Source organism: Alosa alosa, chromosome 13 (assembly GCF_017589495.1).
Source record: "Alosa alosa isolate M-15738 ecotype Scorff River chromosome 13, AALO_Geno_1.1, whole genome shotgun sequence".
NCBI classification, from domain to species: domain Eukaryota; kingdom Metazoa; phylum Chordata; class Actinopteri; order Clupeiformes; family Clupeidae; genus Alosa; species Alosa alosa.
In genome coordinates, this window is record NC_063201.1 from 4,471,977 (window position 1) to 4,490,241 (window position 18,265).

At 39.7% G+C, this 18,265-nt stretch overlaps 1 protein-coding gene across 1 annotated transcript in view; it reads left to right on the forward strand.

Moving 5' to 3' along the window:
* ces2b (carboxylesterase 2b) overlaps nucleotides 1-17,784 on the forward strand; it is a 35,536-nt gene extending 17,752 nt beyond the window's left edge. Inside the window, exons 11-25 of the mRNA XM_048260611.1 lie at nucleotides 2,378-2,527; nucleotides 2,638-2,710; nucleotides 5,463-5,621; nucleotides 7,270-7,461; nucleotides 8,405-8,543; nucleotides 8,641-8,774; nucleotides 9,000-9,153; nucleotides 13,836-13,940; nucleotides 14,041-14,139; nucleotides 14,277-14,420; nucleotides 14,958-15,035; nucleotides 15,561-15,705; nucleotides 16,075-16,224; nucleotides 17,320-17,395; nucleotides 17,595-17,784. Of these exons, the coding sequence (XP_048116568.1) occupies nucleotides 2,378-2,527; nucleotides 2,638-2,710; nucleotides 5,463-5,621; nucleotides 7,270-7,461; nucleotides 8,405-8,543; nucleotides 8,641-8,774; nucleotides 9,000-9,153; nucleotides 13,836-13,940; nucleotides 14,041-14,139; nucleotides 14,277-14,420; nucleotides 14,958-15,035; nucleotides 15,561-15,705; nucleotides 16,075-16,224; nucleotides 17,320-17,395; nucleotides 17,595-17,784 (1,988 nt within the window). The remainder of the gene's footprint in view (nucleotides 1-2,377; nucleotides 2,528-2,637; nucleotides 2,711-5,462; nucleotides 5,622-7,269; nucleotides 7,462-8,404; nucleotides 8,544-8,640; nucleotides 8,775-8,999; nucleotides 9,154-13,835; nucleotides 13,941-14,040; nucleotides 14,140-14,276; nucleotides 14,421-14,957; nucleotides 15,036-15,560; nucleotides 15,706-16,074; nucleotides 16,225-17,319; nucleotides 17,396-17,594) is intronic.
* The last annotated feature ends 481 nt before the right edge of the window (nucleotides 17,785-18,265 follow it).

Consider the following 18,265-nt stretch of genomic DNA (forward strand, 5'->3'; position numbering starts at 1 on the left):
TTATTAACGCGTGGTCTCATATGTTGGGAGACACAGGGGTGCCTGCAGCCAGGAATTAATGCTATGGTATGCCCATCAACCAAAAAAAAATTCACGCGTGGACAATATTTGTCATAGCATAACAACATCCACATGCAATAGTAATAACAACGTCTACAATGACCTATTCATTTCATCATATACAGCCCTATACAGGCTAAATGTACCTTGTTTTGTTCTAGCGTACCCTGACGTCTGGCTTTAAACAGCTGCAATACAGTCTAATGTTCTGACAAGTACACCAATTGCCTACCTTGTTCTTGCCCATCTGGAATAACTCCTCTAGCTTTGATGCCTCCATACTTTCTGTTTTCGTTGTTTAAACTTGTGATATCCATGATCAGAATTGAGTTAGTGAATTAGCTCAACATTGTGTGCTGATAACCATATATAGCCGAGTAAAAGAAAATAACAAGTAGCCCAGCCTAGTTGCGTGCCTGCGTGCGTATTCTGTCTCCGGCTCATCAAAATGTGCGTGCGTTAATTTTGATAAATGTTCACGTTCAAGTTACATAATAGAAAATTGTAAATAGCCTGATGGCATGCAGCTAATGGGATACTGTGCATAGTTGGGAAGGTATGGTGGGCCAGTTTGGAGTGAATACACATTACACACACACAAGGGAAATTTTCTCTCGTTGTTGAATAGCATGATGGTACAACCCTGAGGCTTCTAGTGCACTGGGTTTATCTGTTAGCATCCAGCATGTCCAGCATATGTGCTTCCTTCAAGAAAGTTGTTGTGTGTCATACTGTCATGTTGTGGTTTAAGCACTGCCTAAAAATCAACCTCAAAGGCCATTAAACCCTAACTGCAGTATTGCTATGGAAATAAATTCCATACCAATAGTTTGAATGTTATCACCATGATCCTACCGGTTCAACTGTTTATGCTGATACATGTTTTCATTGATTAGGGAGGCATTAGGGAAAATGGTGTTTGTTAGTCAAGTGGCCTGCTACCACCATGCCCCCCTATGATGTTAAAATGACTGACCATAATCAATTAAATAAAACTGGGCAAGAGGGTGAATCAAACCCAGGACACCTGCTTGGAGATCAGCACTGCTAACAACTATCTCCAATACCCCACTGAGCAAACATACATCCAAACAACGTCCATTGTACGTCTTGGTCAGATGTTGAAAAGACATCCCCTGAAGAGCCAGAATTTAAGTTTTCTGACATCTTTTTAATGACGTCTTCTGAACATCTGGTTCTGAAGCATATTCAACGTTCAAAATGAATTCAGATCATACCTAAAACAGGAACTTGGGGGGGGGGGGGGGTCTGTGTCATTTAAAAATGAAATGACATTCATTCATCACAAAATGACATTGGCTTTTCAGCCTCCCTACCAAGCGCGACGCAAGTCGTGTTCCTATCTTACACCCAAGTCAGTTTCGCCATGCACTCTAGTTCACCCATGCACTCTAGTTCACCAGTTGTCGATTGAACATTGAAAAAAAGGTGTGGTGGTCAGGTGCATAGCTATTTTGCAATTAATTTGCACTACACTGACACCACTGACTAAGACAAACCTGGTCTAAAGTGAAAGGCGTATCTAATCCAGCTACAGTATCTACTGTAAATGGCGCACTGTCACAAAATGTAAGAATTTGCTAGACCGCAACACATCCCGGGCAATACGACTGGTCTGCGTGGATATACTTAGGATTTTTATTCAGTCATACGAATATTATTAGAGCAAGTGCTGCTTTTTTCAGGCTACGTGAATAACTAAGTGTAAGACTTTGTATTGTCGTTGCCTATGAAACCATGGCACTTATATAAATTAACATATCTAAAATGTATGAAAAGTGTGTATTTAGCCTTAAAGAGGCCCTATGCAACAATTTTAGCAAAAATGACCTTAATTATGCAGGTTGAGAGTCGTTCTGATGGTTCTACAACACTTTTTGGGTCGTTTGGAGGGTGCTTCGTCTCCCCCTAGTGCTTCTCCGTGGAAAAACCGAATATGCAACCTTGAGCCCTATGTGTTTAGCTTGGTTTATTGATGGCTAGCTCGTTAGCTAGTGGGGGTTTAGCGTAGCAGTCACTTGCTACCGAAGCTGCAGGGGGAGCTATGTCATGAAAAATGCGAGCCCAAATCAGGCGAAAACCCAGAAACAGCGAAGGAATAACCAGACCTGCATAGGGCTTCTTTAAATAATCAGTGAAGGATTTGACAAAGAATAGTTGCATCTCATTGGCATCATCTAGTGGCTTCAGTCATGTAGTGCTGAGAATATGACCGATCTCTCTCTCTCTCTCTCTCTCCCCCCCCCACACACACACACACACATAATCCCTTATGTCATCATATTATTGTCTACAGATTCTGGTGCACCTGTTTACATGTATGAGTTCCAGCATCCTCCAAGATTCCTTTCGTACAAACGCCCAAGCTTTGTCAAAGTGGACCACGGAGACGAACTTGCCTTTGTCTTTGGAGGCTGCTTCATGAAAGCCCATGTCAAGATAAATGGTAAGATATATTCATTCTGACACTTGCCACACTTGCCGCTTGACCGTTTTGTCTCAGGTTCATCTTCAAAACGTTCACACAAACTTTTGGTCTTCTTTGTGCTGTATCAGGCTCGTTCACTGAGGAGGAAGACGAGCTTTGTACAACAGTGATGTCATACTGGGGCAACTTCGCTCGCACTGGGTATGTCAGCAAAAGATTTTCAGTCAAATATTTATGTGTCAAATATTTCTTTAAGAAATAAAAGGCACTCTGTATGACCAACTGATGTAGCCTGACGAGCCAGACCCACATCAAGATGTAGGGTCTGGGAACTCTTTTAATTTTTCCAGCTCGCAAGCCAACGGAGAGTTGCTAGACTACCCTGGCTTCAAATTACTTGCTGCCGCTAGGGTGCGTCTAGATTTCTAGGCTACAACTGATGCCAAGATTATGATGAAACTGCAAATGCTTGCAAATGTAGATACAAGTACATTAAATGACAATGAGTACAACGCACAACATAAAAAAAGGGGTAGTCCAGATGATATAGGTTTAGTTTTTTTCTTCAGTAATCTTGTGTCAACAATTCCCCGGACACTGAAAGACAGGGCTGCACAAAACTTGGTGGACATGTAGCCACACAAGGATGACACGGAACCAAGAACCGTAGGGTCTAGGATGACTAACTTTTTTCGTATGTTGGTCTCAAGGGTCCATGTCAACCCATCCCATATCCAGTCATTTGAGGTATAGCGCCACCTAGTTAAAAATGTAAAAGTAAAACTGAGGCGTTGTAATCGCAGGTATCTCTGGCTGACATGTTCAAAACTACACAAAATTTGAAGTGCAGGATCATTATAACACCCTCTGAAGGCATGCCAAGTTTTGTGAATTTCCGTTCATGGGAGGCCATACAATAAATGAATATTTAGTGACTGTACACTAGTGTTGCGGGCTTATGACCTGAGGGCACCCGTGGGTCGGGTGGGTTTGGGTGAGATTTACAGGTGATTGTGGGTTGCAGGTGGGTCGGGTCAAATTCGCTAGATAACAACGCTATGGGTTAACATATTCATGTGCGTTTGCGGTAGGCGAAAGTGAGATTTCCCCTCTTCTGTTCCTCTCTCCTCCCATTGGAGGGGACAACGCCTATCCATATAATAAACTTAAATTGTTGTTTTGTAATTATCCGAATGATAGCCTAAATTAGCTTCTATTTCATAAAACACCCGATGTAAGCAAACGGTGTGTTTAAAAATTAAGCTTCACAGTATATGTCAGATATGATTGCATCAAACACACAACTTATAACTTAAAACACTAACAAATTACATTTCCAAAGTAACCTTCCCAAAACTGAATGTATATGAGATTCAACACATTCTTTCTGTTGTGTGACTGTGGAATTGCTTTGAATTGCCATGAATTTTATTCCACTTCCTGCTGTGGTGAGAATTACAAATGACGTGGAAGCAAAACCGAACTGAGATGTGTTAAGAAAGGGAACCCTCCCAGGTTTATTACAAGCCGGCTCGGAGGAGAAACATGAAACAAGTTGCCTCAAGTCACCTCTCGATTGTCGTAAGGTACTGCCTTTTATTCTGTTAGCAGGTTCTTTGTCTGCTCCAGTGGAAAAGTTCAGACACGCCCCGGACATATGCATGCTTAATTGGTGCCGACCACCTATGGTGAAGTCTGGCATAAGACAAAAGCTGGGCCGTTGTACATGACAAAAGACTTGATTTGCAAATGGTCGAGGCGTGTCTTCACCAGGCACAATCATCGGTCAATGCAAAATATGAGGCAGACAGACTGATGAAGTTAGTCACATTTGTATACAGTATGTTCTTACAAATAACTTTTACTACACTGCCATTCCAATTCAAATTCAAATTCAACTTCCGGTGGGGCGGAGCCGACTCAATTCAAATTCCAATTCATTAATTAAATGGAGACCCATTCTAAAATTCGGAATTTTGCACAAGCCTGATTTCCACGCATGTTTTTTTTTACACTCCACAGCCTGTAGGCTAATTAAGTTTAGTTTAATTAGTGTATAGCATGGCTTAATATTGTGCAGCCAAAATCATCCCGGTCTTTTTATTAATATACGAGGGAGGGAGAGAGAGAGAGAGAGAAAGAGAGATGAAGGGTTGTCTTAGGCTACTTTGTTCAGATGTTTCCCATTGCAATAGGCAGTTTAACATAGCCTATACTGTTTTAGACAAGACTACATTGACTGCATTTATTTATTTGCTAGCCTACATGAATGTCTTGTGAAGTAAAGTAACATTATCATGGCTACATGATATTGATGCAACCACTTACCTAGGCCTACTTACTTAAAATTAGTAATTTGCGGGTCGGGTTCGGGTCGATGTTAAACGCATATATTGTCGGGTCGGGCGGGGTGGATTGGATCTCCAAAATGGGTCGGGCGGGAGCAAGTTATAAAAAACCCCGACCCATGCATCACTACTGTACACCAAATCGGCCTAAGGATGGCTGGACACAGTTTTCTGTGAATATCTCGAGAACCATACAGCCTAGAACAGGGGTGGGCAAACTTTTTGGCTCAAGGGCCACATTGGGTTTTGAAAGTTGGCCGGCGGGCCTCACCCCCCTGCTGCATTTTGAAGAGTCGTATAATAATTACATTTAACAATATTCAACGTGCTTTTGTGAGTTTAAAACAAGCAATATGACATATATTGCTATAACAGCACCCTTAACTGAAAATCTGTCTACCTTTTCCTAGTCAGAAACTGTGGGAAACATTACTTTTAGCTACCTTGCAGAATGACTGTGTGATGCTATCAGTGACTTGGCATAATGTTACCTTCCCTTTTTAGTGCTAAAAGTCCTAGATGTGTGTGTATATGTGTATTCCCTGCTTTAATATATTCTTAATGTGGTACGTATGTGTGTTTGTGTGTGTGTTGTCCTTTTTCAGATCTCCCAATGGTCCTGGGTTGACCCACTGGCCGATGTACGGTGCTGGGGAAGAGTACTTGGGGATCGGGCTGAAGCAGCAGGTGGGAAGCCACCTGAGGGCCAACCGCTTCACCTTCATGACGGAGACTCTTCCCAAGAAAATACAACAGCAGAAGCAGCAGCGCAGTGATGAGCTGTAGAAGGCTGAGCCTCAGATCCCCTCTCTCCTCACATTAAACCAATGCTTCCATTAGTCTTCAGTGTCTGATGAATGATTTAATGAAGATATATGTTTTTAAAGGAGTTACATTCTGTATATTCAGACAAGAGACCTATCATATACAAAAAATATTTTGTGATGTTATTGAGGATTAAACAGTTGTATAGTTGATAAACAGTTTCTTGAAACATATTGACAACAAGTTGTAGACTTCTAATCATAACCACTGGATTAATGATAAATTAATATATTAACATATTTTTTTTATATCTTATGCTCCCTATGAGAGGTATACTAGCACATAAAATATCATACATGAACCACTTTTAGGCCTACAGGTTTGCTTTTATATTGTAATGACAATTTTGATAGGCCTGTCACATGAAAGTGTAACTGTTCTAGTGTAGTTATTATAGATTTCAGTGATTCAGTCTATTAATAAAAGACTAAACAAATTAATGAAAGTAAACAGGTTGACAACTTTTGATGTAGCTAATAGTGCAACTGTTATTCGTAGGCTTGTAGAATACAACAAGCTTTTTTAGGTTATAGGCTAGGCTACAGTTAGTGACAGTGGTTGTAAATAAAAAGGTGGTGGGCAAATTGGCTTGAGAACTTGACCAATCCGCAATCCGACAGACGCATATCGGACTGAAGGGATTTCGATTGGTGTTTTAACCTTATTCACTATGACTGTGCACGTCGAATTTTCCCATCAGTTGAATGCACATTATGTAGGTTAAAGGGTAAAGGGCGGAGCACTATTCATGTTTCCACTTCCTAGGCGAGCACACTTACAGTACGACCGTAGTCGACTGCAGTGCATTGACGCTTGGTAGGCTAGTTACCATGATGAAATGCGTCTTACTACTACTTTTCTCTGCAAGTGTTGTTTATACAAGTTCATCGACCGCTCATGATGGTAAGTGTGGCCTGGAAGGTGGAGAAAAAAATAAACTAGGAAATTCTGATCGCATTTGTTTTGAAAATGCTTATTACGGCCCCACAGCAAGATTGTGTTGCTTTCTCTGACTAACATGCCACATTCATTTAAGCCTAAAAGAGAAAAAGAAAGGATGGAAGTGTATATACAGTATGAGAGAAGGAGATGGTCTGCACACTGTATGGGAAACTGTTTTTAAGTATTGCTATTTCATGTATTTTGCATAATGTTGTTTCTGTATTGCTATTCCACATATTTTGTATAATGTTGTTTCTGCAAAAAAAAAGCTTTCAATGTAATGAGATATTTGGGCCTAGTGACTTGCATGTCTGTGCTGATTGCCACCCATGGGTGCACCCTGCCTGACTAAGGCAGGTGTCTGATAGGCCTATATGGTCATGTGTCATCTGTTGACATTGAAACGTTGCCTTTTGAGAACAAATGAAGTATTTCTTGAAGTCCACAGTGTGCAGACCATCTCCTCTCTCTCTGAGATGTTTTGTCTGGCACCTGTTAAAACATATTTTGGATGTGCGCACCCATTTCTACAAATAAGTGTATAATACATGCAAATCATTTCTCTGATATTTATCATAATATAACTTTGTAGTTTGTGGAAGTATAACCGATATTTGCCTGCCCTGTTGTGGTCTGGACAACTACAGGACCACTGATCCACACCAAGCTGGGAGCCCTCAGAGGCGAGTACTTGCGAGTGAGGGGAAAGACGACAGTGGTGCACTCGTACCTGGGCGTGCCCTTTGCTAAGCCACCTGTGGGACCCCTCAGGTTGGCCCCACCCCAACCTGTCCAGGGATGGGAGGGAGTCAGGGATGCCACCAAGCAACCACCCATGTAAGAGCATCATGTTACACTCTTAGTAGCCTACTTCTCAGGGGCCAAAGTAGGGTATTGAATTTTGCCTGTAATGATTTTATTTTAATGTTTTAGACCCTAAGTTTTTGCCTCTAATTACAGCTTTATAAACTATGCAGTATAGGACATAATCCTAGTTGCAACAGGAATAGTGGTGCAGATCTATAGATATAATACAAGAATCTATAATACAAGGTCTCATGAGACCAGATTGAAATGACATCTAAACTAATCCAATGGCTTGAGAAGACGAATCAGAATCGGAAGAAAAACATCCCTTTACAGGAGTGCAATGTGCATACAAAAGCAATTTCCTGTGCGTCATGCAGCCCCATGCACATATTTGACCTTACTGTATATAACAGCTTTAAAGTAATTTTGACTGTGAGCACACTTGTAAAAGGGAGAATCGTGCACTTAGCATAGCTGGCAACACCCCCAGGTAGAGAACCAGCCTTGCGATTTTGCCTGGCGCGCCAGTGACATCCTGTGAGAATCGTGAAACATTACCTGGTCAGATATCTCTTTGGTGATTGTCATCCCCTGTTGATAGTCACTCGGCTCCAAAACAAATACATGTATTATGGGAATGGCTCAAGCCATAAGAAGTATTTAAAAGTATTTAAAATGGCAAGGTAAATGTAAATATATCTTATAAGTACTCCGTGACTGTAGGGGGAGCCCATAAAACCCGAAACTTCAGTGGATGCCTTTATTAAAGTCCATCATGTCAGCTGTGGGGCCATAGGCCTAAACACCTAATGAACAATCTAAGGGGGATCATTGAATTATGTGTGGAACTATGATACAGTATTAAGTTCTTACTCTAATTTGGCCGTACAGAGTCTTTTGTTATTATTATTATTTATTATGTCCAAACTGGCCCATGATGAGCACAGCCTAATATCCAGTTGTCTTTTAGGTGTCTACAAGATCGACAGATATCTCTGTTCTTTGCAAAAGAATACAACATGGTTATGGAGATTCCTGAGGTGTCTGAGGATTGTCTCTATCTGAATGTTTACACTCCAGCGAAACCTGCTGATGATGCAAAATTACCTGTAAGTTCCAGTGTGGCGTGGACACACAATCCATAGCTTTACGGTACAAATCCACTCACACCTCCATATTTTATGCCTATGGCTTACCGTCAATTAGGTCATGGTGTGGATCCATGGTGGAGCGCTAGTCATGGGCTCCGCCTCCTTTTATGATGGATCTGTCCTGGCAGCCTATCAGAATGTGGTGGTGGTGCTGATTCAGTACAGGCTTGGATTGCTAGGCTTCTTCAGGTGAGATTGCAGTTATGACATATAGATATACAGTACCTTCATTTTGTTGTTGTCACAGAATACAATTAATTGCCAGGAATCTGAAAGAGCCCAGATCACTTTGTGCCACAAAATCTACAGATCCCAGACCATTAATGTAATATAACATCTGCACAATGCTGTGATCTATGATTTGTGCAGTTATTTCACAGACATAACATGTTTTCCACTTCTGTCTCCTGTAAGCACTGGGGATGATAACGCCCCTGGAAACTGGGGACTCTTGGACCAGGTGGCTGCACTGCGGTGGGTCCAGGAGAACATCCAGAGCTTTGGAGGGGACCCCTCGTCTGTCACCATATTTGGAGAGTCCGCAGGGGGGGTGAGCGTGTCACTGCAGGTGGGCTTCTGTATTCCAGTGTTCGGTATTTGCAACAAAAACCTGAGGCTCATGTAGAGGAGCCTTTAAAGCGTAACTCTCGCCAAAATGCATAATAGGGTGTAAATGTACCCGAGTCAAACTTTCGTTTAAAAACATAATTACGTCGGAAGCGCCACTTATAAGCTTGACCGTGTTGTCATTTTTAGGTCAAATGGCCTTTTGAATAAGAATCGTAGGGGCACTACTATTTTGACACATGATTGCGTCAAAATCGCTATTTTTAGAAGATAGATAGATAGATAGATACTTTATTGATCCCCAAGGGGAAATTCAAGCATTAAAATTTAAATGTAATTTAATTAAATTAAAGCAAATTTAAAACACTAAGAGGGCTCGACACAACATTAAACTTTGATCAAAGTATCATCAGTGTCTACACATAAACTCGAGCATTGAGAACATTGTTTGTGTACACATAGTTTACTAAAAAGAAAGGTTTTGGACAACTCACACTTTGACTGTCAAGATTACGAGTATTAGGCCCACACATGAATAAAAAAATATTTTTGCCATGACGAGATTAAACTCGACATGTCAACTTTAAAGTCGCTATGTCGACATTAAACTCGACATTTCGAGAATAAAGTTGAAATGTCATGTCGACTTTAATCTCGACGTGTCGATTTTAAAGTCGCCATGTCAACATTAAACTCGACATTTCGAGAATAAAGTTGAAATATCATGTCGACTTTAATCTCGACGTGTCGACATTAAACTCAACATTTTGAGAATAAAGTTAGTTTGGAGAGAGAACGACCGCTTGGGACGATTGAAAAGGAGGACGAATGAAACATTTAATTTTCTTCGAGTGCAACAACAATAGACATACAGTAGGCCTACAGCATGTGGACAAAACATAGAACATATTAACCTCCGTTGCTCAGCCAATACTTGTTAGGTCCATTTTTCACGGAGTTACAGGCGATAAATGCGATGATCAAAAGTAAACATCATTAGCGGTTTATTTATTTATTGTAGGCCTATTATTAAAGAGTGTTTTTCATCTAAAGATTCAAATTCATGCTTATGCACTAGACTATAGGCTACTAACTAAGTGCTCTCCCCAATCCCAGACTTTCACGTTGCATGTTTGTTTGTAGGCTAATGGATGCAAAACAGCCTAGGCTATTGCTGAATGTCTAGGGATCTAATGAAGCTGTCCTCCTGACCAGGCAACTCTATGTATTCTAAGTAAATGCACACATATCTGTGTTTATAGCCTACTATACTTATTGCAGGTGAGACATGGAAGTGTAGTTTTAGAAAAATGAGTTTTGCCATGTTAACCTAGAGTGATGGCCTGTGGGTCATGAAGGGCATTTATTTGGATGTGCGGTGGCCTTACCCACGTAAAACAGAGTAAAATAACATTTTGTACTATAGAAACATTATATCATTAGAAACATTCTAGCTATATAAATGGCATAGTGCATGATATTTCCATAATCGCGAGATACAGCGCTTCACGTTGACGGCAATGAGTCTCTAAATGAGCCTCTAAAACTGTAACTGGGGAATATCCCAATACTCTTTTGGTAAATATTGAAACAATAGAGTGTTTCAATAAAATGTGTGCAGTGTCAAATGTTTTGAGTAAATTGTCACATGACCACACACACATGCCTCACAGCTCCCAAATAAAAGGTTTTTAAAGTATGTTAAAATAAACATAGGACAAATATTTTTTGTACACATGGTCTTTAATGTGTCTAGTTATGATATATAAATGTATTATTATTTAAATGTCTTTGGTGTGTTTGCAGAATGAGTAAACATGTTAACGGTCACAATAGTGACCGGTGGGATAGAATGTTGTATCTAGATGCACACATACTTCTACACCTACAAACACACACACATACACATACTCATACATACACACATACAGAGACATACACACACACACACACACACTCACACACAGATACACACACACATACATACTCACACACACATACACACAGATATACACACTCACACACACACACACACAGACATACACTCACATACATACACATATTCACATATTCACACACACAGACACACACACTCACAGACATACACACACAAACACACACATGCACACACACACACACACACATACACATATTCACACACACAGACATACACACACACTCACATACACACTCACACACACACAAATATACACACTCACACACACAGACACAGACACACACACACACACATACACACAGACATACACACTCACACATACGCACACAAATACACACATACACTCACATACACAGATATACACACTCAGACATACACACTCACACACACACAGACACAAACACACACACAGACATACACACTCACACACACAGATAAACACTACCACACACACAAATACACATACACACACAGATATACACTCACGCACACAGATATACACACTCAGACACACACAGACATACACACTCACACACACACAAACACACACACACACACAGACATACACACTCAAGGGGACTTTACATTGCACGCGACATGCACTTTGCCTATATATATATATTAGGGCTGTCAAACTATTAAAAAAAATAATCTAATTAATTACATACTCTGTGATTAATTAATCTAAATTAATCGCATATATGATTTTTGCTTTGAAAGTATTTTAAATATTTAAATTCAAATGAATCATTGAATAATCAGCATTAGTGACATTAAAGTTCAAAAACTCTTTATTATTATTTTAATAATGGCCATAATAATCTATGATATGACCTAATATGCTGAGGAAATAAATTCAAAAGTAGGGCTGTCAATCGATTAAAAAAAAGAATCTAATTAATTACATACTCTGTGATTAATTATTCTAAATTAATCGCATATATAATTTTTGCTGTGAAGGTATTTTAAATATTTAAATTCAAATGAATCATTGAATAATCAGCATTAGTGACATTAATAATGCTGAGGAAATAAATTCAAATGTGCTTCGGGAAGAAGTTTTTTTTTTCACATACAAGGCATTTCAGGCCACAGATATAACCTAGGGGACACAATGAAAATGAATTAACACTCACCCTCAATGTCAACATTTATTTCTTTGCATTGATGTGAGACTATAGAGTTGATGAACTCCGGTGATATGCCAATTCCTTGTAGAGGACTTTATTTTCAACACTTTATTTTTTATCAACACCATCAGGCCATTTTTTAAAAGTAAATGTTCCAATCAAGGATCCAGGCAGCACGTTTTCTTCTCTCTCCTTCATTTTACAGTCTAATGGTTACTGACTACAACGGCTCGGGATTAATCTGCGCTAATTTTTTTAATCAGTTATTTTTTCTCACATTAATTAATCAAAATGAATCAGTTATTTTGGCAGCCCTAATATATATGTGTGTGTGTGTATGTGTGAGTGTGTATGTCTGTGTGTGTGTGAGTGTGTATGTCTGTGAGTGTGTTTGTGTCTGTGTGTTGTTTATTTACCAGGAGCTTCGGCTCGTTAAAATAGAACCCTGAATGTGTATGTCTGTGCGTGCGTGTGTGTCTGCATGTAGTTGTGAGAGTTAGTGTATATGGTCTGTGTGTGTATCTGCATGGGGTGTAAGAGTTAGTGTGCATATTGTGTGTGTGTGTGTGTGTGTGTGTGTTTGTGCGCGTATATCACACACGCACACACAGACATACACATCCAGGGTTCTATTTTATCGAGCCGAAGCTCCTGGTAAATAAACAATGTTTGCATATTTTTCATATTTATTATTGCCATTGGTCTCAGTGTTCATATCAGTTTGAAAAGTCCTGTCAGAATACCTTTATTTTAACAAAAAAGCAATTTGAGCAACCTTTAATTGAGTATTTGCATATTATCCCACCGGTCACAATTGTGACCGGTAATAAAACTCACTTTTTCATCTACTTTTCTACATTTAAAAAAAAAAAATATTATTGATTACTTCAAAGAGTTGCTAATAACACATGATTTGCATATTTGCATGTCTGGGAAAAATGGGTTAACAGAAGATGCAATCTATCTGAATATCTGCAATCTAGCAATCTATCTGAAATAATACCTATTTGAAGTAGGCCTATCATTCATGTCACATATTGTGTGTTAGTGTAGGCTACAGCTTAAACTGTAGGCTATGTTTAAACTGTATTTCGAGTTTAATGTCGGCATGTCGACTTTAAAGTCAACATGTCGAGGTTAATCTCGCCATGGCAAAAATATTTTTTATCTTCATGTGTGGCCCTAATACTCCGTCGTACAAGATGGCCGCGAGCAGAAAAACCAAGTGAGATGTTCACTAAATCTTTCTTTTACTCTAGGGCTAAGCTAAATCCATACAGGAAACCAGGTCGCTGAGTACACAGAGTTTACTAAAAGAAAAGAACAGCTCATTTGATTTTTCCTCTCGCGGCCATCTTGCCAGTCAGTGAGTGAGTTGTCCAAAACCTTTCTTTTAGTAAACTGTGTACTCAGCGACCTGGTTTCCCATATGGATTTAGCTTAGGCCTAGAGTAAAAGAAAGCTTTAGTGAACATCTCCTTTGAAAAAAGCTAGTCTAGGACTAGGCTTAAATGTATGTATGCTAAATGGGATATAAACATTTCACACTAATAACCATAATAAGACCTTAACATTATCTGTCCTCTTCTGATTTAGATTCTCTCCCCACTGAGCACTGGGCTTTTCCACCGTGCCATTGCAGAAAGTGGTACTGCAGCCATGGATCTCCTCACTGGCATTCAGCCTATGGGCACAGCCAAGGTTGTCATCTTGCACCATCTTCACCCTGTTTTGCATTAGGCCAAAGTGTTTGGTAGTTGACTAAAATTTCACCCATGTACTTTGGATTATTTTTCCTTAGACTGTGGCAGACATATCGAACTGTATTGGCACCAAACCACAGCAAATTGTTGACTGTGTAATGCAAATGTCGACTGAGGATGTTTTAAATGTTACGATGGTGAGCATTAAGTCACTTTTTTCGAAAGCATTTTTTCTTTAACTTCATTGGGCACTTCCAGTCAATTAGAACAAACCAAGATCTTGCTGTAATCTCCACATGCCTCTAAAACATTGTTTGCAATGACCCAAACTCAGAATACAGGTTGGATCTATGGGCCGGCCCTGGATGGACATTTTTTACCAAAGAAAGTGGGGGACATTTTTGAGTCTCAGGAATTCAACAAAGTGCCATTAATTAATGGTATCAACAATGATGAATGTGGGTGGTCAGTGGTTTCGGTGAGTAGGCATATACACCTTTTACATTGCAGATATAGGTCATTGATTATGATTGGTTGAATCGTTTTCAATGCCGTTGTATATTTCCCTGATATAGCACGGCTGAGACTGCATTTCGTTCTATATTAATGTGTTTAGAATGCATAACGGTTAACAGCAAGTTCAAAGTTGCTGAGCAACAATTCCGATAAGAATCTATTATATGGGGACTCCGTGGAAGAATGGACATTTGTAGATGAAATGGCTTTTAAATTTCATGAGTACCGGTATTTGTTTATTTTGTATAAATTTTAATGTCCTATATGTGGTAGCCGTTTTATAAAAACACTAAGCCCCTTGAGGCTGTTCGATATGGTGAATATAGCACAGCTAAGGGGTGTTGTTAGGCACAAAGCGAGCCTCTCGGGGCTTATTGCTTAACTATGTGCATCATTTGGTCTGTTTTGATCTGCATTATATTGAGAATATTGTCTTGTTTTAATGTGTAGATTGAATTAAGGTTGTCATTTGTGTTTTGTAATTGTATTTTCTTATCAGTCAATGGCTCCACCTGGTTGGGAAGAGGGAATGGATTTTGAGACAGTCCAAAAGTTAATAGCCGCCTTCTTCCCAAACGTAAGCATTTACTTGTTATACTCATCATTAGATAGATAGATAGATAGATAGATATATAGATAGATAGATAGATAGATAGATAGATAGATAGATATTGATCCCCAGGGGAAATTCAAGGTCTCAGTAGCATACAGACATCACACACACATTCACAGCAGAAAAAAACACAACTATGCAATAAGGACAGTAGAAGATAAAGAATATACTAAATATACTAAAATACAAATTATACTAAATAAAACTTAACCTAAATCAATTCTAAATCAATCATGAGGCGCTTGCAATGACTGAGGCAGGGACTGAGCCTGTGATTCTCTGTGCATAGTAAGGTAAGGTAAGGTGCTCTGTGTGAGTGAGTGTCGTGGTGATGGTGCAAATGAGTAAGTCCAACAGTGCAACAGTGCAAGAATAAAGTCAATGTATAAAGTCAATATATATATATTATCCAAGGCAACCAGCTTTGTTTGTTGAACATTAATGACTTGATGTCATAGTTTTGGGCTTGATACAAATATCTGTTTCTAGACAGAAGACTGGGCCATTGACTTGGTTTTGGATAAGTACCTGGGGAGTGGGGAGGACCGCATCAAAAACAGAGATGGATTCACAGAGCTCTTAGCAGATCTAATCTTCCTTATTCCTGCCATCAAGCTGTCGAAGGCTCACAGAGGTAAGAATCAAGTGGACGAGAGGCCAGCAAGGACCGAGTTGTTGGCTAAACTGTGACAGATACTGAACATAAAAGCCTCTTTGTTCACATTAATATTTATTCACTTAGCAGATATTTTTATTTGACGTAAGGAATTGCAAAAAGAAGATTAACATTCAACCTACATTGCAAAGTAGATCTGGGCTACCTAACAGTAACTACTACCAGAGGAGAATGCAGACTTGGAGCAGTACCAGTGCTTTCAATGCATTCACACACACACACACACACACACACACACACACACACATACTGTACGTACACACACACACACACACACACAAAACACTTACCTATCACAATCCCTGACTATCACAATCCCTCCCACAGATTCTGGAGCACCAGTTTACATGTATGAGTTGCAGCATCCTCCAAGCATACTCACGGACAAGCGTCCAAGCTTTGTAAAGGTGAACCATGGAGACGATATTGCATTTGTGTTTGGAGGCCCATTCATGAAAAGTCATGTCAAGATTAATGGTAAGTGTTTTGTGTCCATAACCAGAGATAATCTGAGAAGGGAGATTTCAATCGTACGGACGTACGCAGAAAAAGCCGGGCCAGGTTCGGGACTTCAAAGGATAGGTTTTTTTACGGAATACTATGGAGGAAGTGGCTAAAGTAATATTAACAAACTCCTATATTGTAAAAATGTTCAGGTCTTTTCATTAGATTTATTTTGTTAAATTATGACGTTAAATATAAGGTTTTTCAGACGAGAGGCACTTTTTCTCCATGTAAGTGAATGCCGTTTATGATAAGCGTTTATGATAAGATCGGGCAAGGTGTTGTTGGAGAAATTATTTGATTGGTTCAGAATACCGGTAATGCATATGACCCAAGCTAAAGAGCTTTTCATCAATGTAAAACCTGCTAAGATTGCTATCTCCCCCCAAAACGAAAAATCTCTGCCATGGCATTGGAAATATATTGCTGTTATGTAATGGGTAGCCCCCTCTTTGGAAAATGATATAAATTGTTCATTAGTAGTTAGTTGATCACGGACGAGACTCCAAAATAGGAGGGCAAAGGGGCAAAAAGCTGGACACCCCAAACTCAATTTCTCCAAAAAGATGTTGAGGGGCAGAGGGGTTGTTGGGTGCTTAGTGTTGCCTACACTCTTAAATTGAATGTGTTATCCCTATCTGATTCTGGACATAGAGATGTGTTAAAAAAACAACGGAAATTCTATTCAACACATATTGTGTAACAAATGAAAAAAGGAAGCAACACATACTGTGTTGTCCCTTCCTGGACACGGAGATGTGTTACATAAAAACAACGCGAGTTCTGTTTTATTCAACACATTTGTTTTAAGAGTTTATGTTGTTCTAAAACCCAGTGGACAAAACAATGTATTCATAATTAGGTGTTGTTCGCTGTTGTACATGTCATACAGGCACATGTAAAAGCCGGACCATCCGGAAAAAATCCAGACGAGTGGTCAAGTTATTTGCAATGCTGATGCTCTGTTTACACAAACATCTATTTGTTTGAGTGCAAAATGATTATTTCATGGAACATAAAATGTTGTAAACCTACAGTATACACATGCATATGTCTCTTTAAATTCAGGCACCTTCACAGAGGAAGAAGACGAGCTTTGTAGAACAATGATGTCATACTGGGGCAACTTCAGCCCCAAGACTGGGTAATGTTACTTAACACGTTTGAGAAGGAGACTGTGAAGTGTAGCACAGCTTATAGGTATTTCTGACACAGCTCTAATATTAAGTATTTTTCAGTGAGTTAGTAGAATTTATTCCCCAGTTCATTTTCAGTTTTTGAAACCTGGATACACCTTATCTGGTGTTTATGTGTGTGTGTGTTTGTGTGTTGTCCTTTTTCAGATCCCCCAATGGTCCAGGGTTGACCCACTGGCCGATGTACGGTGCTGGGGAAGAGTACTTGGGGATCGGGCTGAAGCAGCAGGTGGGAAGCCACCTGAGGGCCAACCGCTTCACCTTCATGACGGAGACTCTTCCCAAGAAGATCCAGGAGATACAACAGCAGAAGCAGCAGCGCAGTGATGAGCTGTAGAGGGACACTACAATCTCTCTTCACATGAGAACAACACTCCCATTGATTCACCGCATGGATTAATGTTATTAGAACTAGATAGACTATTTTAATGGACATAGGAATTTATATGGAATCATAAAAGTGAAACCAATATCTAGTGCTATTGATGGAGGGATGGAATGAAAAATCATGGAATGAAAGTTCTATCACAGCCTGGTTTGTGTTCTCGTGTGTGTGTAAATGTGAGGCCACCCTCAGAAACCTTAAATATAGAAGTTTATGGGCCCTATCATGACAGTCTAAAGCGCATGGTCACTGGCGAATAGGTTAAACAAATTTCGGGGTTTGTCCAGTCCATATTGGGTGTGGTTTAGTTATAAAACGTTATGAAACGTCACAAGAAGGTGGGCCTTATGTTTCTTAATCAGTCATGAGTGTGTTTTGGGCGTAACATCATTTAAACCAATGAGAATGACATATGTCATTCCCTTTAACTGCG